This window comes from Heterodontus francisci, chromosome 1 (assembly GCF_036365525.1).
Source record: "Heterodontus francisci isolate sHetFra1 chromosome 1, sHetFra1.hap1, whole genome shotgun sequence".
In the NCBI taxonomy this organism is placed as follows: Eukaryota; Metazoa; Chordata; class Chondrichthyes; order Heterodontiformes; family Heterodontidae; genus Heterodontus; species Heterodontus francisci.
In genome coordinates, this window is record NC_090371.1 from 208,850,662 (window position 1) to 208,869,586 (window position 18,925).

At 37.8% G+C, this 18,925-nt stretch overlaps 2 protein-coding genes across 2 annotated transcripts in view; one reads left to right on the forward strand and one right to left on the reverse strand.

Annotated features, from left to right (window-relative positions):
* Positions 1–18,925, forward strand: part of lrba (LPS-responsive vesicle trafficking, beach and anchor containing) — a 1,007,923-nt gene that overhangs the window by 620,848 nt on the left and 368,150 nt on the right. The window contains exons 38-39 of the mRNA XM_068041130.1: positions 2,796–2,942; positions 6,304–6,440. Coding sequence (XP_067897231.1) covers positions 2,796–2,942; positions 6,304–6,440 — 284 coding nt within the window. The remainder of the gene's footprint in view (positions 1–2,795; positions 2,943–6,303; positions 6,441–18,925) is intronic.
* On the reverse strand, positions 10,474–12,238 carry mab21l2 (mab-21-like 2). The gene has a single exon (XM_068020153.1). The coding sequence runs from the start codon at positions 11,857–11,859 to the stop codon at positions 10,780–10,782; it is 1,080 nt and encodes a 359-aa protein (XP_067876254.1). The 5' UTR covers positions 11,860–12,238; the 3' UTR covers positions 10,474–10,779.

Sequence of the window (18,925 nt, forward strand, 5' to 3'; positions counted from 1 at the left end):
GAATTACTGTGGCTGTATTTTGTTAATTTGCTGAAGAGTGGCGATATTTTAAGATACAACTAACATGAAGGCTAACATTATATGAAGAGATAAAAACAGAAAGTACTGGAAATACTCAGCAGGTCTGGCAGCATCTGTGGAGAGAGAAGCAGAGTTAACGTTTCAGGTCTGTGACGTTTCATCAGAACTGGCAAAGGTTAGAAATGTAATTGGTTTTAAGCAAGTGAAGTGGGGGTTGGTGGGGGAAGGAGAACAAAAGGGAAGGTGTCTGATAGGACAGAGGTCACACTCTCTTTGCCCTTGTCCCATGACCTCGTTGTCAGTTAATCTGTCCGGCCTTCTATCCTATCAGACACCTTCCCTTTTGTTCTCTTCCCTCACCCCCCCTAACCTCCACTTCACTTGCTTAAAACCCATTACCTTTCTAACCTTTGCCGGTTCTGATGAAAGGTCACAGAACTGAAACATTAACTCTGCTTCTCTCTCCACAGATGCTGCCAGACCTGCTGAGTATTTCCAGCACTTTCTGTTTTTATTTCAGATTTCCAGCATCCGCAGTATTTTGCTTTTATTATATGAAGAGATGTTTGAATATCTGCCAATGCATTGCCAAGTAGAAACATATTAAAAGGTGAAATAGTAGGAAATCCTTTTAGTAAATAAGATCCACATGGTAAATATAGAAAAAATTGGAAGTAACAATGGTTAGGAAACTTTAGGTTGTGTTAGTTTGTGAACTGTCAAAAATCTAAGGGTTGTAATTGTTTTGATATTTCTCCTCTTTCTTTCCTGAGAAGTAGTCTCTTAGGAATTTAGCATTGTGAAGTAGTGTTCTAATGAGTGATAATGACAGGAGGTAAAGGAGAAAGTTGATTCGAAAAATGTGATCCTGTTTCATAAGCCTCCGTACCCACCCTGCTGAATACTTCATTGGGTACAATTACAAGAAATATTTTGATGCAGCAAAACATTCTGAAAGTGCAGTTTTGCTAAGTAATTAAATTAAGATCTTCCTGGTAACAACTGTATTTGTGAAAATGTGAAATTTTTTTTTACAGAGTGTTTAACCTCCCAATTTATTGAAAATATCAGACATTTAAATGGCTCGAACTATGTTTTTAAAATATTGCAACTAAGTATTCAGAACAACCCTAACTATTGGGAATTAGGGACTGGAGCAATTTCTGAGCTACTTCGGCCAAACTGTTTTGTGGAATCTTTTTTAAATGTACTTAATTTTTTTTATTCTAAGATTAATAGAAATGTTATGTTTTAGGTGCATATTTTATATACAGTTTTTATATACAGCTTGTGATCCAATCAAATGCTTTATTGAAAGCGAAAAAGTTTAAAACAAAATTTTAGAAAACTGAAATTTACCAGGTCTGCATTTAAACATTGCCTGTTAGAATCACCAGGTGAACTTTTTTTTTACAAAAGTGTTTCATCTCCCTATTTGATATAAAATCTAATCATTTTAGCCTTTAATGTAACATTTAATGGTTCATTCCTGTACAACAGACAAAAACGGTTTGGCATTTTAAACGCTTTAAACAACTTTTTTTATACGTTCTGTTACGGACTATTGTACTAAATTAAATTATTTATCCCAGCGAGGGTTTCATTGACGTTTTCTTTGCATTTCATAAATGTTATCGCCTATTAATAAAGAAAAGCAAAAAAGCGAGCTGCCATATATTGTTTGATGTCATTCTGACTTGTGCCCTTGTATCTAAAATCAGTGTGAATTGGGTTTAGTAGGTTGTCTTTCAGATCTTAATCATTTTTGCCAAATAGAGCAAGAATTTGAAGCATCTCTGCACGGTAAATCTTGAGAGTTGACTTTCTTCCCTTAATCTCTGTGGCGTTAAATTGTTTTGGAGTACTTATACATGTGTTATTTGAGTAATTACAATTGGAAGACCACAGAGCAAAATTTAACTATTGGGGACGGTGAAAATGTACAACCGTTATATAGCTGCTGAAAAGGGTACTTCATGGGTTGATAATTTGTTCTCACGTGAAACCTGTGACGAAGGACGGTTAAGGGCTCTAAGACTAAGGTTTACAGTGTGTTAACTTTACTCTTACGTATTTAATATTACACGGAATAAAGAGATGAAGTGTTGTAACGGGATTCCTTTTTAAAAAGGGGAAATAATTTTACTTCTCCGTCGCATGGAACGCACGAATAATAGTTACTTGCTTTGTTTTGTCGTGGTATTTTTACAAAGCTGCTTTTCTACTCGGTGTTTTTAGTTTTATTTTGTTCAATGCGACTGACGTATGAATTTTATAACGCCGCTCCATAGCTTGCCCTGTTTGTATGAAATGCAGATCTGTTGTGATATAAAACAGATTGAAGAAAGGCACAGCGGCTCTCCTTGAAGCTATAACCTGTAGTGATCTGGTTCTGTGTAAACGGTAGAAATGCACAACTTGTGATCTGGTGAACACGATTCGATTTGAATATCGGTCGCGTTATAAATCCATAGAAAAAATGCCAGTTATTAAATGAAGACGAAATGATGAAATTCAAGCATGAGCAACGCTCTTCTCGCTCTGCTTAAAATAAAATTGCAGCTTCTCGTACCAGCAGTGTAACTTCTCATAGAAATACTATTTTTGAAGTAGAAAATATAAACGTTGCACAGAGATGGAAATATATCGTTTTTAATGAAATGTTGAACAAATCCCTTGTAAACGATATTTTTTTGGTTATTAGATCTTTGACTGCGATCCTGTTTGGACACGACTTCCCTAATTTCTCACGGGCCTGGGTTTTGTGTTGGCAGGTTCTGAAGATGATGTGCTGGTTAAAGGCAGACAGTCCATTCGAACCCAAGCTGTGGGCAACCAGAACTCGGAGAGCGAGATTCTGCTGGAGGGAGACGACGATGCGCTCACTTCACTGGAAGAGAAGGAGATTGATAACATGGCCGGTAAAATAATTTGTCTTTCTTTACACCAGCTTAACGTTACAACTAAAGCTCCTTGTGTAATTTCACAAGGCTGAGGCCGGAGACTGTTGCTGGGACAGTGATGAATTGGCCTTATCCTAATGAAGCTAATAAAAAGATCATTTTCCTTCGCAATTGTATCAGGAGCTCTAACATTACATTAGCATTTGACATTCCATATTTCCCTGTGTGCTTGATTTGTCTCCTTGCACTTTATTTCTACTCACCTTGAAAAGTTTGCATTGTAATGACATGGTTGTCCAGAGTTTTTTAAATGTTCAGAACGACAATGACATGGCATTTCTTGTCGCCAATAACTTTATGTTCAGACCCAACTCCTAACCCTCTAAAAAAAAAAGCAGGTCTTCGAAAGAAAAATGCAAGCGGAAGCGACCGAGTCCCAGCGTTACCCATTACATACTCAACCATACAGTGGTTTGCCTGATTCGGTTCATACAAATGCTCAATCGTCGTGAAATGTAGTTAGTTTTGGTCAAATCTGATTATAGAAATATGGCGAAAAGCCATCCAGTCGATAATTGTAAATATAAACAAGCTCCACTTCTTTATCATTATTTAGCTGTTGCACAAAATGCATTTACAGGTTATCCTCCACAACATTCAGATGTGACACACGTAAATGTCCGCATGGCGTGTGCGCTTATTGTTTAACATCAAAACAAATGGCTTCAATTTCGGGATTTCTCTTTGTATCTGATTTCTATTGTATTTCCTCATTCCTCATCTTCATCAGTTATCTGGGGAGTAATGTCTTAATTACGTGATACCACTGAAACGGGGGGGGGGGGGGGGTTAGAAATAATACCCCTAATAAATAAAATTGCTTCAAATCGCATGAGAAAGCGTTAAAATGTCGTCGCTTTTCGGTAGATAGCTCCAGGGATAGCTCTGGACAGATGGGAGTTTGGTCGAAGATTTCTCAAGAATATAAAAGAAGAAAATGGTCAGGTCGTTGTGTGTAGTGATATCAATTCTTTAGGATGCCCTATACAAAGCTACCGAAGTATTTCTCTCTGACTGAATTTCGGGGCAGGTGACATTACTGCAACTTATGGCTGTGGGGATGGGGACGGAGCTTTGATACCACGATGGGAATTGGAAAGGTTAAATGCTAGCGCTGGAGAGGGAATGGGAGAACTGCCACGGCTGGGTGCAAGAAAGGAGGATTGCACTTTTCGATAGGGTGGTGTTGGGAGCGGATTGCTGTCGCCGCTGAGAGCGGGCAGAAAAACAAAACTGTGGCCATGTTTTTTCTGGGGGGGGTGGCGCGTAGTGGGCTGCTAGTCTGAAGGCAAAGGGAGAGAAATAGCTTGTCGTACTGGGAGGAATATTCCTAAAGCGGTAATAGAGATTAACAATCGTGTTGTATTTTGATAACTCATCACGATAGTGTTCGAAACCGAATTTAGTGAGTACAATTCAAGGAAATAAAGCCCAACGACGTGTTATGCCGATATGATTGGGATCTTTTGCATTACAACACGACTTAGAGACAGCCACGTTAATTTAAAACGCATTGTATAAGCGCTTCATTTTGGAACTCTTTTTAAATTATTTAATCTGCATATGGGTAGGTAACTAACTTCATTTGGTGCTTAAATTTGTTTTTCAACTTGGCTCTCAAGTAAAGTAACAAGTGTGAAATTCTTTTGCGATGTAGCCACTTTCCCAGTATAGCGCAGATATTCGCAGTCGACAATGTAAAGGGGTTAGAGCAGGGTTTAATTATAAAATCTTGACATTGGGAATAGGATTAAGCAGTAATCCTTTCTAATAAAGTCTGTAGTGTAAATTAACTGCAAGTTATCAGGAGTCTCCTAGAGGAGCTCCTGGGCTGCGTGCAATGCCAGATCATTGCAGATGGCTGCTGTGTTCTCGTTGTAATTGAATGTCTCACCGTGATTGAAAAATGTTATTTCTCTCCTGTATTACATGTTAATGCATTAAGGGCACGGCGAGACGGCAGAGAACACGAGATGGTGATTCCATCCATTTTTGAAAGAGCTTGGGGAAATCAAGGCGGTTTTGTATCTATCTGCTGACCATCTGCAAACAGTATATTGTAGACTGGGAATAGAGGGCAAATCCTGCTCTAATCTCACATGAGAATCGCCCGCTATTGTCGAGGTGGCATACATTAAGATTGATGAGAGATTAAAGACTACTCGGGTCTAAGCAATCAATGAAAATGGCAATTAATTTGGAAATTTTTTGGCAATTACTCACAGAATGATTACCTCCACCAGTTCGCTGCGTGAACCTGATTTGATCTCGTATATATTTTTAACATAAAGCTATCAGTGTAGTAGCGAAATTTAGTGCCTCTGAAATCTGCACAGGCCGCAGTTGAGATATGGCCCAGGGGCGCTTTTTTTTTATTAAATTCATAAAAATGTGTTGCGAAAGCTCTATTGTCCATTAAATTTCTCGAACTCAGTTACCATGGATGGTCAGCGTTAGTTTATATATTTCCTGAATCAAATATTAAAAATAAATGTAGAACAAAATAGTGGTTGCTACTATTTCAGCCTGTAGGTTGTTGCATTGTGCAATATTTTATGACGTAAATGGGTTAAACACGCTGTTTTTTTTTAGTATATAAAAAGTCACCTTTTTCCTTCACATAGCTTTTATAGTTTTGTCTTTTGGAGCACAACAGATAAAGCACATCGGTTTTGCATGTTTATATCGAATGCTTCAATGCTGTTTCAAAATAATCCTCCTATAAATCGCTTTGTACTTAGTGATTATTACAGTGAAGTGCATTCAGCTGTATACCAACTGGGCAGCTGTGAAATATGGATTTCTAGCATCTCAAAACAACGGCAATTCCCATAAAAGCTGCACGCAAATAGAGAGGGGGTTAAATAAAATGCGACTTCGACAATCATTACTCCAATTCTAGTGTATTGACCATTTCAAAACGTATTAAGTAAAATGTATATTTTAACTGTAATGTAAGTTTATATGAATTTTAGGTAATGGTAAACAAATTAGCTACATTTTAACGGGTCATCCTAGAAATTGTTAAATCAAAATGTGTAAACGAACTGATTGTAATTACAGAAAATTCCTTTGCAAAGATCTCGCTGTACAGGCCCAGCTGCGCTAAAACCAAACGTTTTCGATTCTTAATACATCACCAGTGTAATGTTTATACAGGGTGTATTGTGATTTGTTTAATTTTCAAATTTGTTTGTGTATGTTTTTCTTAGTGCCTTTCTATTTGCTTGCAAAATCATATTTTTGATGAAGCTTTTTCTTACTTGGTCTGAATAAAGCTAACAGTTGTTAGTAAGCCATCCTGTTCACTTCTTTCCAGGACCTGTGAATTTCACCACTGTTGTCCAGCTCGTCGCTCCGGCTGTAGTTGCTAAGGGAACGCTGTCAATCACGTCTTCCGAGCTCTACTTCGAGGTAGACGACGATGATCCCGGTTATAAAAAACTAGACCCCAAGGTAAGACGGCGCTGACACATTTGGGACTTAGTTTAAATGACAGCTCTTAAATACACGAAATTTTAACCCCAGAGCAGCTGCTGATGCACACAACGTTGCCTCATGTGCATCAGCAGGCAGGAACTCTTGCATTCATAAGCAAGTAGCAAAATAGCAATGATTTAGCCACCATACTACTGTTAGAACCAGCTCTACTATTATCGCAGTAGATATTTTATAATAGAATTCAGTTCCATCTGTTAAATGTACGGCTTTTAAAGTTGAAATAATCACTTTTGCCTGTTATTGAATGTTTTAGACCATAAAACTGTTTTCATCTGTCTGCTACAATGCAATATGTTAAATTATTACATTTTATTTTGAAAATGTTGCCTTTTGATCGGCCCTAAGTCTTATGCGTGTCTGGACTTAAGAGCAAAGGTATTCATTATGAATTTAATATGCATTTCCTATTCCCAGATGCAAATAAATTTGAAATGCTAATACCTTTCTAATCACATCCATAATTAGAAGATTCTACCTCTTTCAGTTATCATAATGACAGAGGTTCCTCACAGCTAGTATTCGCTCGTCAAGCACAAAGATCCAGCGTGTTTTACGATTAAGACGCTTTTTTATGCTCAGCAACTATTACTATAATCTTCCTAACTTATGGTTGTCCCTATTATTTGGTTTACAGTTGCATTTTAAAAACTGACAACAGCTGGAATGAAACCCATTATTAATTACGTTTGAATAAGTCGACATTGATTTTAAACTTAATTTCATTGTATCGACCTCACTTGAGTATCAATGCCTCATTGTAAGACACGTCAAGAGAACTAATAATGGTTTCTGAAGTTGCAAAATATTGCTTTGTATCTAAAATCGCCCAACAAGTTGGAATGTTTTTCCCCATAGTGCCATAGCTGGGTCATCTAGCTGACATTTCCGCGGTATCCACCAAGGTTGTGTAGTCTGACCGTATTGGGTAGCGTTTGGGCCTGCGTTTTGCTTTCAGAAATATCAATGGAAACATCTTGGATTTTGTGATGGTGCTCAGTCTGATATTTTAATGTTATTTTTGGGATGCGGGTAAAAGTATGACTTTCTGATGTATTTAGTTTTGAAAGGTGTGATACCTTGTATCTTTTAGTTATAAAAATACCTTTTTATCACAACGTTCAAATTTATTGCGCAAGCTGAAGGAATTCCTATTCTAAGCCTGGGGCGCTGTCAAAATACAAAAAAGTCGAAAAAGCTTTTGTTAATGCACAAACTAATACTAAAATGTTTTAAATGAGTTAAAATAACCTTTACTTTTAAATATCATTAGTAATATGGATTACGTATAGCACCAGTCTGAAACGTGGACGCAGCTAAATTGAAGTTAAAGCAAGCTGCAGTGTTTTGGTGTGTTTGGACTGGATGTTGCAGGGTCTCCCCCCCCCCCCCCCCCCCATTTCTATACTTAAAGAACGTTGAGATAAACTGTAAACTATTCTGCAGACTTACTGCCAGGTTTTCCTTATCAGTTTTTATAAATTATTGAATATAAAAGCAAATGTGTTTTCAGGATCTAATTCATACTTTACCGTAAACCAGTACTACTGATGATTAACATTTGTCTGGTTTCAGGGTACGAGTGGGAATTTAGACTTGTATAACTTGCACTGTAAAACCGTGCTAAGATGAAACAAACATCCGAAGAGCCAGAAAGATAGTTAACACTTCCAATCATCTTGGGAAAATATATTCAAAGTATTGTTATACATATATTTTTAACACTTTTGGATAACTTGCTTCTAGAATTTCATGTCACATCGTCAAATGAAAAAGCACCTCGGCTCCAAAAAAAATTAGTTGTAATGTGCGATTTTTTAAAGCTCTTCTGGGCCGATACCTAAATTGGATTTCAGTTGAAATTTACATAACAACGAGGGCCACGCTTCAATCATGCATATAACCAATTTCTAAAATTAAGACCACAGTGCCCTTCCCACTCCGTTAGAATACTAATAAAATAGTACCTCTGCTTTACAGTCATCAAAATGGCTTAATTTCATAGCATGTCTGTAGCATACTTAAAATAAATGCATGTATCAGCAATGCAATTGTGATATTCAATTCTGACGACTTAAAGCTTATTTTTAAAGCATGGTTTCCCTTTCTTTCTCTTCCGAATCGTGACGTACGATTTAGTTTGGGGCATTTTTTTTAAAAGGCTGTTGTTTGTCCTGAACACCCGAAACCAAAACAGACTGACAAGCTCTTACCAGATCTGAGTCTCTGATAAGATTTGTTGATAACCTCAGGCTTCACACTTACGCCAGTTTGGTGTTTTAATTACCGACAGAAGCTGGAGAAGTGAAACGAGACGAGTTCTGAAGCCTGTTGAATGCCCGATTTGTTATAAGTAAATAATTGTTCGGTTATTTGAAAGGCTAAAAAAAATCACGACGTCATTTTTAACAACCCGTACAGCAAATTAGAGGAAACGAGGGCATTTCTGATTTGGACGGTTTACCCACTACTCGATCTTCCGATGCAAGTGAAGATTTTGTTATAATTCAGTAAAATTCGAAGAACTATCTACTCATTTATCATGCGTCCCCGTGTTAACATTTTTTTTATTTTTGGGAAGTTACATTATTTAGATGTAAGAATGTCAGTCTTGTGAAATCCGTTTAGCAGGATGTTACTGAACAAGAAAATTTCACAAATTTAAGGCCATACCGCAATATTAAAACGGCAATCCAAACCGTCACTTTAAATATAGTTAGCGTCACTAGGACTTTCAAGTATTAAAACATCCATCCAGTTCGTTTGTTTAAAATGAAAATGCTCCATAATCACTGGTTACAAAATAGTGCTCAGCATTTTCATCATAAGTTGCTATAATTGGACTGGCATTTATGGTTTTGTAAGATAGTTATTAGTAATTTCAACCGAGTAATATATTGTACCAACATTTTCACAATTCAAGTGGTTTGAAACAAAAGTTCAGTTCAGTGTTAATCTTGTAAAATAATACACCTGTGGACAATACCGCGGAGCTGTAACGTTGAAATGATTTCACCGCCCTTAAAGTTTCACTAATATCAAATAACTCACCACGCTGCAACATTCGTGGATCTTATTCTTTGTATTAGAGTAATTCCAAATGAAAACTAAGTCACAATGTATATTCCAAGTAATTGACTGCAAGGTGAGACTTTGTGAGAATGCGGCCTAAATGTACACATTCGGCCTTGTAAACTCTAGTTGTTCACTGGCGCCATTTGTTAGAGAAACTTTTGTTTTTTTTCTCGAGATTGGAAGTTTCTCAGGCACTTCAAAACTATGGCGATGCAATCTTTCCATTGGCTTCGAATGGCTGTTGCGCCTTTGGGCGTTTTTCCTCTCTCGATAGAGGTGCTATATTTATCCTGAATTTCGTTGTATACTGTACATTTGTAGCCTGGCCGACTACTTCCCGTTCTAATTCAGCCCCCCACCCCCGGCTTTAAAAAATAAAAACATGACTTTCACCATCAGAATTTGCCATACAACGAAGAATGTAGTCATGCATTTGTGCTAAGATATTTGCAATCGTGACCTATTCTGCTTTGAAAATAATTCTGCAGTAACATCCTGAGTAATTATTTCTCGGTGGCTTAATGTTTTGCGAAGTTTATTTTTTCTCAATTGCGTTAGGGGTCTGGAATAATTCCTAAACGAGTTGATGCAACATATAAAAATATTCAAAGGAGAAAAATAAAAGTTTATTTTTATAGTTCTAATTATAGTATGCAACATATTGAATTTAATATACAATTAATATACAATATTGGGAGTGATGAATGAAATCGCTAAATTCTTGCAGTAAAAAAATTCAGATTGATCGAGGCCATTTTGTATTGTAATTTTTTCCTACGTATTTATTTAAAGTTTTACTTGAAAATTATTTACTATTGTGGGAAAATGTAACTCTGCATTTCAAAAGCGCAATAAATATATCAAAAGCATAACGAAATGAATTATTCAGATGTAAACGGACAAAAAGTGCAGGTAAGGTAAATCATTTTATTACCATTACACGTTTCTTTTAGGAGCACAGAGTCTGAAGTTGGCACGCAAAATACATTTTACAACATAAGTTTTCTTGGCCTTTAAAAGACTGCATACTTAAATAAAGATTCCTCACAGGCTGACAACGTCTAAACGAAACTGTCACATTTAGTTTAAAATGTACCTTGGGTCTGTTTCACGTCAAGTCCGTTTGCTTCTTTTAAAGTCTTTTTGTTTTAATCATTTACTAAGTTCAAATTGTGTGCCTTGTAATAATTGTTGAATAAGTTTGCTGGAAATGTAAGTTCTACTATAGCTTATCGAGGCTTTTAGCGTTGGTAAGAATTTCTCTCGCCAATCGCCATGTCTGTTTAGCCGCACTTTCCAGAGCGGAATGAGGCTTTCCTTGGAAAAGATCTAGGTTTGGAAGAAAGTAATGAGGACACCTCCGGCACTGGAGACAGGAGATGAGCTGGAGGAGAATGCCGTTGAGGCGGTCGCCAAGGCAGGACTCATCCCAGTCGGTTTCTCTCGGGTGTTTCTCGCATTCGTAGAGTAGTAGTGTCTTCATATGGTAGTTATTGAGGGGCTGCCCTGGCAACTCGAGGTGCCGATCGCGCAAAGTCTTTAAAACGGATAGGCACTTTTTCCTGCAGCCCCCCATCAGTAGCCTGTTCTCAGCCTCGCCGAACTGTAAAACCCAAGCGTCGCTCTCTGCCGAGCTCTGCTTGCCTGTCAGGGAGTAGCATTCTTTGGACAGGAGGTTGAAGCCTTCAGCCTTCACTTCGGCCACCCGGTTCGGCCCGGGCCAGGGAATGTGTGGCATAGGCCACTGAGCCGCACTCCTGGGCCAGATGCCTGTGCATTTGAAAGCTGGTGTGATCTGTACCACGTAACGCTCCCTGATTCTTAGCTTTACCTCGCTTGTGTCCGCCACCATCTTCACCACATCTCGATAACTGCATTTGTCCACTGCCTGTGCCACCAGGGTCTGAAATCGGGAACGGATCTTCCGGGCTGACAGGTAGCCAGAAGCTGTAATGAACTCGACCCAGAGGGACATGCTCCTCTTGCGCCCGTCGCTTAGTTTTAGCACAGCGCAGCCAGGCAGTGAGCCATCGTCCACGAAATTGAAGACCCCCATTTGGTTCAGGTAGAGGACCACCTCAAATTCTGTTGGAGCGATCACTTCCAACCCTTCGAAGCGCGTTTCGATCTCGCTAAGAGAACTGATGAAGCGAGGCTCTTGGACTTCTACTTCTTTAAGGACATCAGAGACCACCTTGCACACCTCTCGAATGGTCTTAGCGATTGCTGCTTTCCTAGCCTGGCATCGCTCGTTGTAGTATTTGTTCAGCTGGTAGACCAGCTTGGCTTGAGCCGCGATCATGTTGGGACTCAGGTCCGGGCTGTACACCGGAGTCTCGCAATAGGTTGAGGAATCCAATGCTTACCAATGTTCCGTGGGCACCCACTTTTTAACTGGTGCAAACCTGAAACAAGTGTATTAAATATAATGGGATAGAGGGTAGAGAGAAGTCAGCGAGACAAAATACAAATGTCAACCAAGTCCTCCAAAATCAACAACTTGTTTCTTCAAAAGGAAATGTTTCAACCAGTGGCGATTGTCGCTGAATTGAAGCGTTAATTGTGAGTGACGAAATTTGGCTGTTATCTTTCATTTCTCTCTCTCTGCCCCGATTCCTGATTTTGACTTTATTCCTGTGGCCACTTTTGCCCACGCTCAGGAAGTGTGTAAGAGTTTAGTTTATGAATGGTCCCCGCCGAGCAGAACATGCGCTCTGAAAGCTGGGAGGCCGAACCCCAGGCGCACGTGCTGCTGCTATTGACCAATCTGTGGCGAGCTGTCAAGAGTCGGACCAATGGGCGCGGTGGGGACGGAGATTGGATCGGGTGGGTTAAAAAAAAGGCAGCAGCACTCCGTGTCTGCCACATCCTGCACAGCTAAGGGAATGAGGCTGCAGCGCACTGCTTTATATCAATGTTTATTTTGCACATATAGCAATTTGGTAATTTTAAAAGAATATATGATCGATATATTCAAAGCGATATTGACAGCGATGCTATTTTCTAAAACAATGTATATAAATATTGTGTGTGCTCCAAATAAAAACTAAACGAACTGAATTTTCAAACTGTGATTGTATACTTTTGGAAATGCCCATTTTTTATATTTCTGTAGATAGACTTAAAAAATAAAATAGATAAATCCATCTACTTTGTTTCCGTGAAAATCCCGTGCCTTCCGCTAAATTGGAATGAGTATTTTCTTTCGAAGTACATGCCTGCACATATGACATTAACATTGAGATTCGTTTTCTATACGTCGAGCTCTGATACTGAACCGGTGGGTATGTAAGAATGGTACTTCAAAATATAGTTTTAGACAGAACTTATGTTGGAGGTTTGAACACGGTACATTGAAAGATTTTATACAATCACAGAACTGGTTGACGAGAGGTGTAGTTTTAATCTTCATTAATCTTCGAGCGGAACATTTTCCTGTTTCCTTCCAGAACGGGCTGATGTGTTCAGACCATGGCCACGACACCGCTCTTTCCGTGGGATTGTCCGTGGCCTGGGACAGGCCGGCGGGCTTCACTTTCCAGCCGCCTTGTCCTTCTTCGAAACATTGCGGAGTCGGCCATAGATTTGTCTCGTCTCGTTTTCACCAACTTGTTCCATTTAATATTTTACTCAAACTATATTGTAAAAAAAACCCTCTTCAAGCCACGTTATTGCTGCAGGATGCGAGGCTGAATGATTCCAGCTGACGACAGCCAAAGGAGCCTCAAACCTATGCCGAAAAGGCACAGACAGTGCGACTGGTGCGGGGCAAATCCAGTTCAGTGAGTTCGCTTCGATTTTAAAGGCGGACTTTTGATAAAGTTGCACTTCACAAAAGAGAAAGTACAACCGTGAAAACCTACATATTTAATTTAAGCTGCGAAAGACTTGCTGAGAATTACTTGAACGGCCGATTTGTTCCAATTCCGATAATTTGTTTTTTTTTATAGCTATGTTTAGGAGCTACTGATGGAGTTGGTAACGTAACCAACATCCAAACAAGCAGTCCCGCTGTTTTCAGGGAGGCGTCAATTAATTCAAGAGCCCTTCAAACAAAGTATCTGTCCTCAATCGTACTTTTCATTACGGATTTTCACGGTGTATAATGGCTCCACTCAATGCGCTGCATTTAACAGCCCCGAATTCGTGATATATAGATTTGTAAAGGAATAATAAATTATTTACTTAAATGCATTGACCGTGTGCACCCCATATGAATTAAAGTTGTGTTGGCCCTGGAACCTTTACCATATTGCTATAAAAACGTTATCGGAACAAATCCTGTAAAAGCAGTCTTCTTAGCATGAATAATGAAAGACGACCGTATCAGAACCTGTAATTGAAGAGGCTTGCCACCCTTTAGCATGATGTTGGTTTTTTGAGTCCATCAGCACTTCCTTGAGGGTGCATTAAATAGAAATTGGCAGCCTGCTGGAACAGGATTCTGTATAGGGAGAATAAGTGAGGGAGACAGAAACAGAAAGAGCTCTCCATCTTGAGAGCCACTTGAAAGCCCTCAATGAATTGAACTGCATTCACTCTTTACCACCTCTCATCATACTTCAACTAATGAGCCTGGGGAGGAGGAGGTCTGCTCCCTGACAATAAATACATTATCAGAGGCTGAACTTTCTCTTCGGTGGCTCCACAACATGTTTGTTTAGCTTTGTGTTTATGGTGTGTACTAGAGCAGGGAGGAGCCGCACCTTTATCTGCAAGGTCTTAGAAAAAGCACATAATTCCTGGGCGGGGTGGGGGTGAGGTGGGTGGTGAGATTGAGCTAAAATATAAGAGAGCCCATATACACACACACACTTTATTCAAACTGGACAGGTGATGACATTGCTGAAATATTTTAATGTCATAGTGGTTAGTCTTGGTACCTTTTTATTGGCAAGATCTGTCTCAGTAATTAATCCATGGTGCCAAATAGCAGTGGGCTTTTGTGACCAATAATGAACGGAAATTTGAACACTGCCATTATCATAAGGTTAGCAATTATTTTAAATATGGCATAATATTTTTATCCTATCTTGGTTGAAATTGTCTTTATTGAAATTACTTTGGCCTTCTGGCAGATGAAAAGATCATGTATAAAAACAACTTTAATGCGGTAAAATGATTCCTAGAAGTATATATTGATTTGGGTTATATTACCACACTAAAACTCTTTGGTTTGTATATGTTTTATTATTAAATAGGAAGAACTTGGGAAAGGAAAGTGAGGTAACCAAGTGGCTGTTAAAATCTAACCTTAATTAATACCACGGTGCTAGCTTTTGATAGCTAAAACTTCTAGTAGTTTTGCCAGTTTAACTGTCTAATTCATATTGCCTACTTTGATGTATGTTTGAATAACCAGGACAAATATCAGTACAGAGTATTATTAAAGCAGAAGCATGCTTTATAGGACTATTTTGTTAATTGTAAACATAGTTTCTTTGGATGAAGCTAATCTGTAACATTTAACTGACATTAATTAGCTTTTTTATGAAGGGTCAATTTATTTAATAAAAAATAAGCATCTTGTAATTTTTCTGTTGTAATTTGAGATTTTTTCTTTTATGCTTTTATAGTTTTTGAATCCTATGTGATTTAGTTTGATCAAATCTGTGGTGTTCTATATGACTATAATTTTTGAAAAAGTATCTTATGAGTAATCTGAAAAAAAATGCAATTCTGATCTAATTGTTTATAAGTACTCTAGCATTCCGACAGCTTTCATTTTTAGCAATGTGTGGTTTACTAATATGCATGCATTATGTTGTGGTCATTCATCATTTTGACCTTCATTAGTGTTGACACAAGTGTGGTACATTTGTGCTACTTCATGATTCATGTACCTATCTATATTAGCAGCAGTGAGATTTAAGCTCATTAAAACAATTGAGTAAATGTAAAAAAAAAAGGTGAAAAATTAATTTTACTTGCATCAAATCATGTTTTCATAAATATTCTCCTCTTGTTCTGGACTTGCATAATGCAGTTTGGATTAGTTAAGTGCAGTATGTCTTATAAATTCTTGATATGTTTTTATTTTTCAGCTTTCTATGATGTGTCTTTTCTAAATTACAGGGTATTTTGGTTCTGACACAGACTCTGTTCTAGAACAAAGTGTCCTGATTTATGCCACATCTCATTGAAGATTGGAAATTCTTGAATGCAATGTAACAATCTCTGAGCCATTATAACACAGCTTAAATGTATACTCAGATCAGCCATTTCAGTACTTTTTTTCTCCAATATGGTGATCAGGTGGCACAAAGAAAGCCATTAGTATGAAACACTTTGAGTTTTACAATGCCAACAGACAAGCACATTGATGTAACTGATGATTGTCATCATCATGTGAAACAATCTATATACTGGGATGACTAGCACATTTCATTTTTGTAATTGGGCAAACCAGGCAACTTTGGAACATTATGATACAACAAAACAATAAACGTTAAAAATAGTGAAATCATTTAAATGATTTATATATTTTTGTGTTTGTCACTGAAACTTTGTGAGGCAAAAGTATGATTAATTTACAGTAAATATGAAGGCTTTTTTATATATATATATATATATATATATATACATTATAAAAATGTTGAGATTCTGTCAAGCCTAGCAATTTCAGAAGTTGATAAAGTTCCTATTCGTTCCAAGTAAAACTTCACTTCTAACCAGTCAAGGACTGTAAAAGAATCTGTGCACCAACAGCAGTGTTTCCAGTTGGTGAAATTGTACTTAAGTTCTACAGTTTAAATTTAGAACTTTCATATTGTTTTCTATCATAAAATTTGACAAACTTGAACAATACAAAGTATGTTCCCAAATCACAAAGTAATTGAAAGATTGCAATTTATAGTCATAAAAATCACCAAAATCTGGATTCGCAAATTTGAATTTACAATGGTGCATAGCTAAGCTTTTAAATTCCATTTGTGAGTGTTACAAATAAAGTCAGTGTAAACTGTTTTCTCAGTATATAGAGGATATGTGACAAGGAGCTATTGGATACCACTTGTATTCCAGGCAGGAACTGGTCCAAAAGATCACACATAGTATCGCTCAGCTTTTCATTACATATTTCACTTATATCATACCTTGGTAATTCAAATGTGAAAGCTAGATGGAATATCAATTCTAAATGTATAAATTATATTCGATGCTCACATTGCAGTGTGGTTCCAGTGACATCAGGGTAAAATCTTTTTTTTAATATGCTATCTGTTGTCAATTGTGATGGCATCCAATTGCCTTTCTTGTGATGACATCATTACATCCTGTATTTTGGTTATTTAATTAACTGCGTTTTCAGTATTACTTTTACTTGTTGCTTGAGTCTGATCTAATGTCCTTGGACCACATGCTCTGCAAGCTTGCACTGCATTGCCATTTATAGAAAAATAGTATGGGGAGAGACTAATGTCTTGACCAGTCACATTAATAAATTCCTGCACTAGTGATGAAGCTCAAATTGCTGAAGGGAAAGTATAGGTTCAAAAAACAATTATTCAGTGATGCATACAGTATTTATTTCTGTGCTAGGGCTGGTTAATGGTTTTGGTAGGTGCCTCTGTCTGACAGTTGTAATCCTGTTTACTTTTACAAGAGAAAACATTTTTTCCTGGGTATATGTAACTATCTGGCATGTCTGTCTTACAGTCTTTCTACTATTGTGCATTAATTTACTGCATTGTATCGTAAATCTTACTGTAACAAGATGTTGAACTTTTGCATTTTGTCTTTAAGACTAGGAATTTAAAATTACATAGGTTATACAGTGGAATATTGATCTATATGATGGGTTGTAATACACGTCTTTAATAGATTTGTTTATAATAGAAATTAATACAGCACTGATATGTGGAATAATTAGTATTGGCATTAGAACATTACTTTTCCCTTTGTGTGAGTGATAAGCATAGCACATTCACTGCAGTAGAACTACTGTTAAAAATTAGATATGGTAAAATAAGAGGCAGCACCTTATCTGATAAATATTTTAATTAAAAAAAATAGAAAATTTAGATGTATTATTATCTTCATCTGCACATCACTTTATAATATACTTTGGGCACTTCACTGATAATTTGACTCTTGTACTGCATTCATCGTATCATTTTTCTGCCCCTGTCAAGTGAACTCTGTTTCAGAGGGATACAAAAATGAGTGTAACACAGGAGTCGGGTCCCAATCTAACGTTGGAGCTCAGGAGTATAATGCCCCTTGAGTGGAGGCTGCTTGGGCAGCGCTGTGTGAGGCCAGATTTAAAAAATAGTGGAGGACGATGAGGGTGGGGGGGATCAGTTGGACATGCTGGGCACTTTATCAATTTATCGAGTTTTAAAAAAAGCAGGCACCCTCAAAGTTTGAGCAATTTAAGAGGTGGAAATGAAGCTTTGGGCATATATTTTAGATTAGATTAGAGATACAGCACTGAAACAGGCCCTTCGGCCCACCGAGTCTGTGCCGAACATCAACCACCCATTTATACTAATCCTACACTAATCCCATATTCCCAACAAACATCCCCACCTGTCCCTATATTTCCCTACCACCTACCTATACTGGTGACAATTTATAATGGCCAATTTACCTGTCAACCTGCAAGTCTTTTGGCTTGTGGGAGGAAACCGGAGCACCCGGAGAAAACCCACGCAGACACAGGGAGAACTTGCAAACTCCACACTGGCAGTACCCGGAATCGAACCCGGGTCCCTGGAGCTGTGAGGCTGCGGTGCTAACCACTGCGCCACTGTGCCGCCCTAAGTGCGCACATGCAGAGATTGATGCACTGCCAAGGAACGTGTGTCTCGTATTACCATCTTCAATTCGATTTCTGTACCTATCAGTATTAAACTGATAGTTACAATATTAATGAAATTTTTTTTTAAAAAGGTGAATTTCTGACCGGTATTCGGTAAAACGTTCAATTGAAAATGTCATGTGATTTTGTCCAATATTTGTCGCAAATGATCCTGATTAAAGAAATATAATTCCAGGCCAGTTATTTTATCTGACTGATATAAAAGCTGTTGAAATATTTTAGTTATGAGAATTGGCATTATAACTAATTATATCATAAGTAAAGTCAGGGATGAGTCAGGACCATTCAGCTCATCAGAGCATCAAAGTGCTTTACAAACACCTAAATTATAATGCAAGGTACTATTTAGAGGGATTTGCAAATAATTTAAACTCATTCACTTTTCTGATTGATTACTCTTTGGGTGACGTGTCCTTTTGGTTGGAATGAAATGTTTGAGTGGTAATGAATGCTAAAAGTAACCAGTTTGCTAGGTTTTCTGTCAATGTACTTAAGTATTAACTCCTAGTTTTTAACAAGATACTGTTGTCTCTTTAAAGATGTTTTG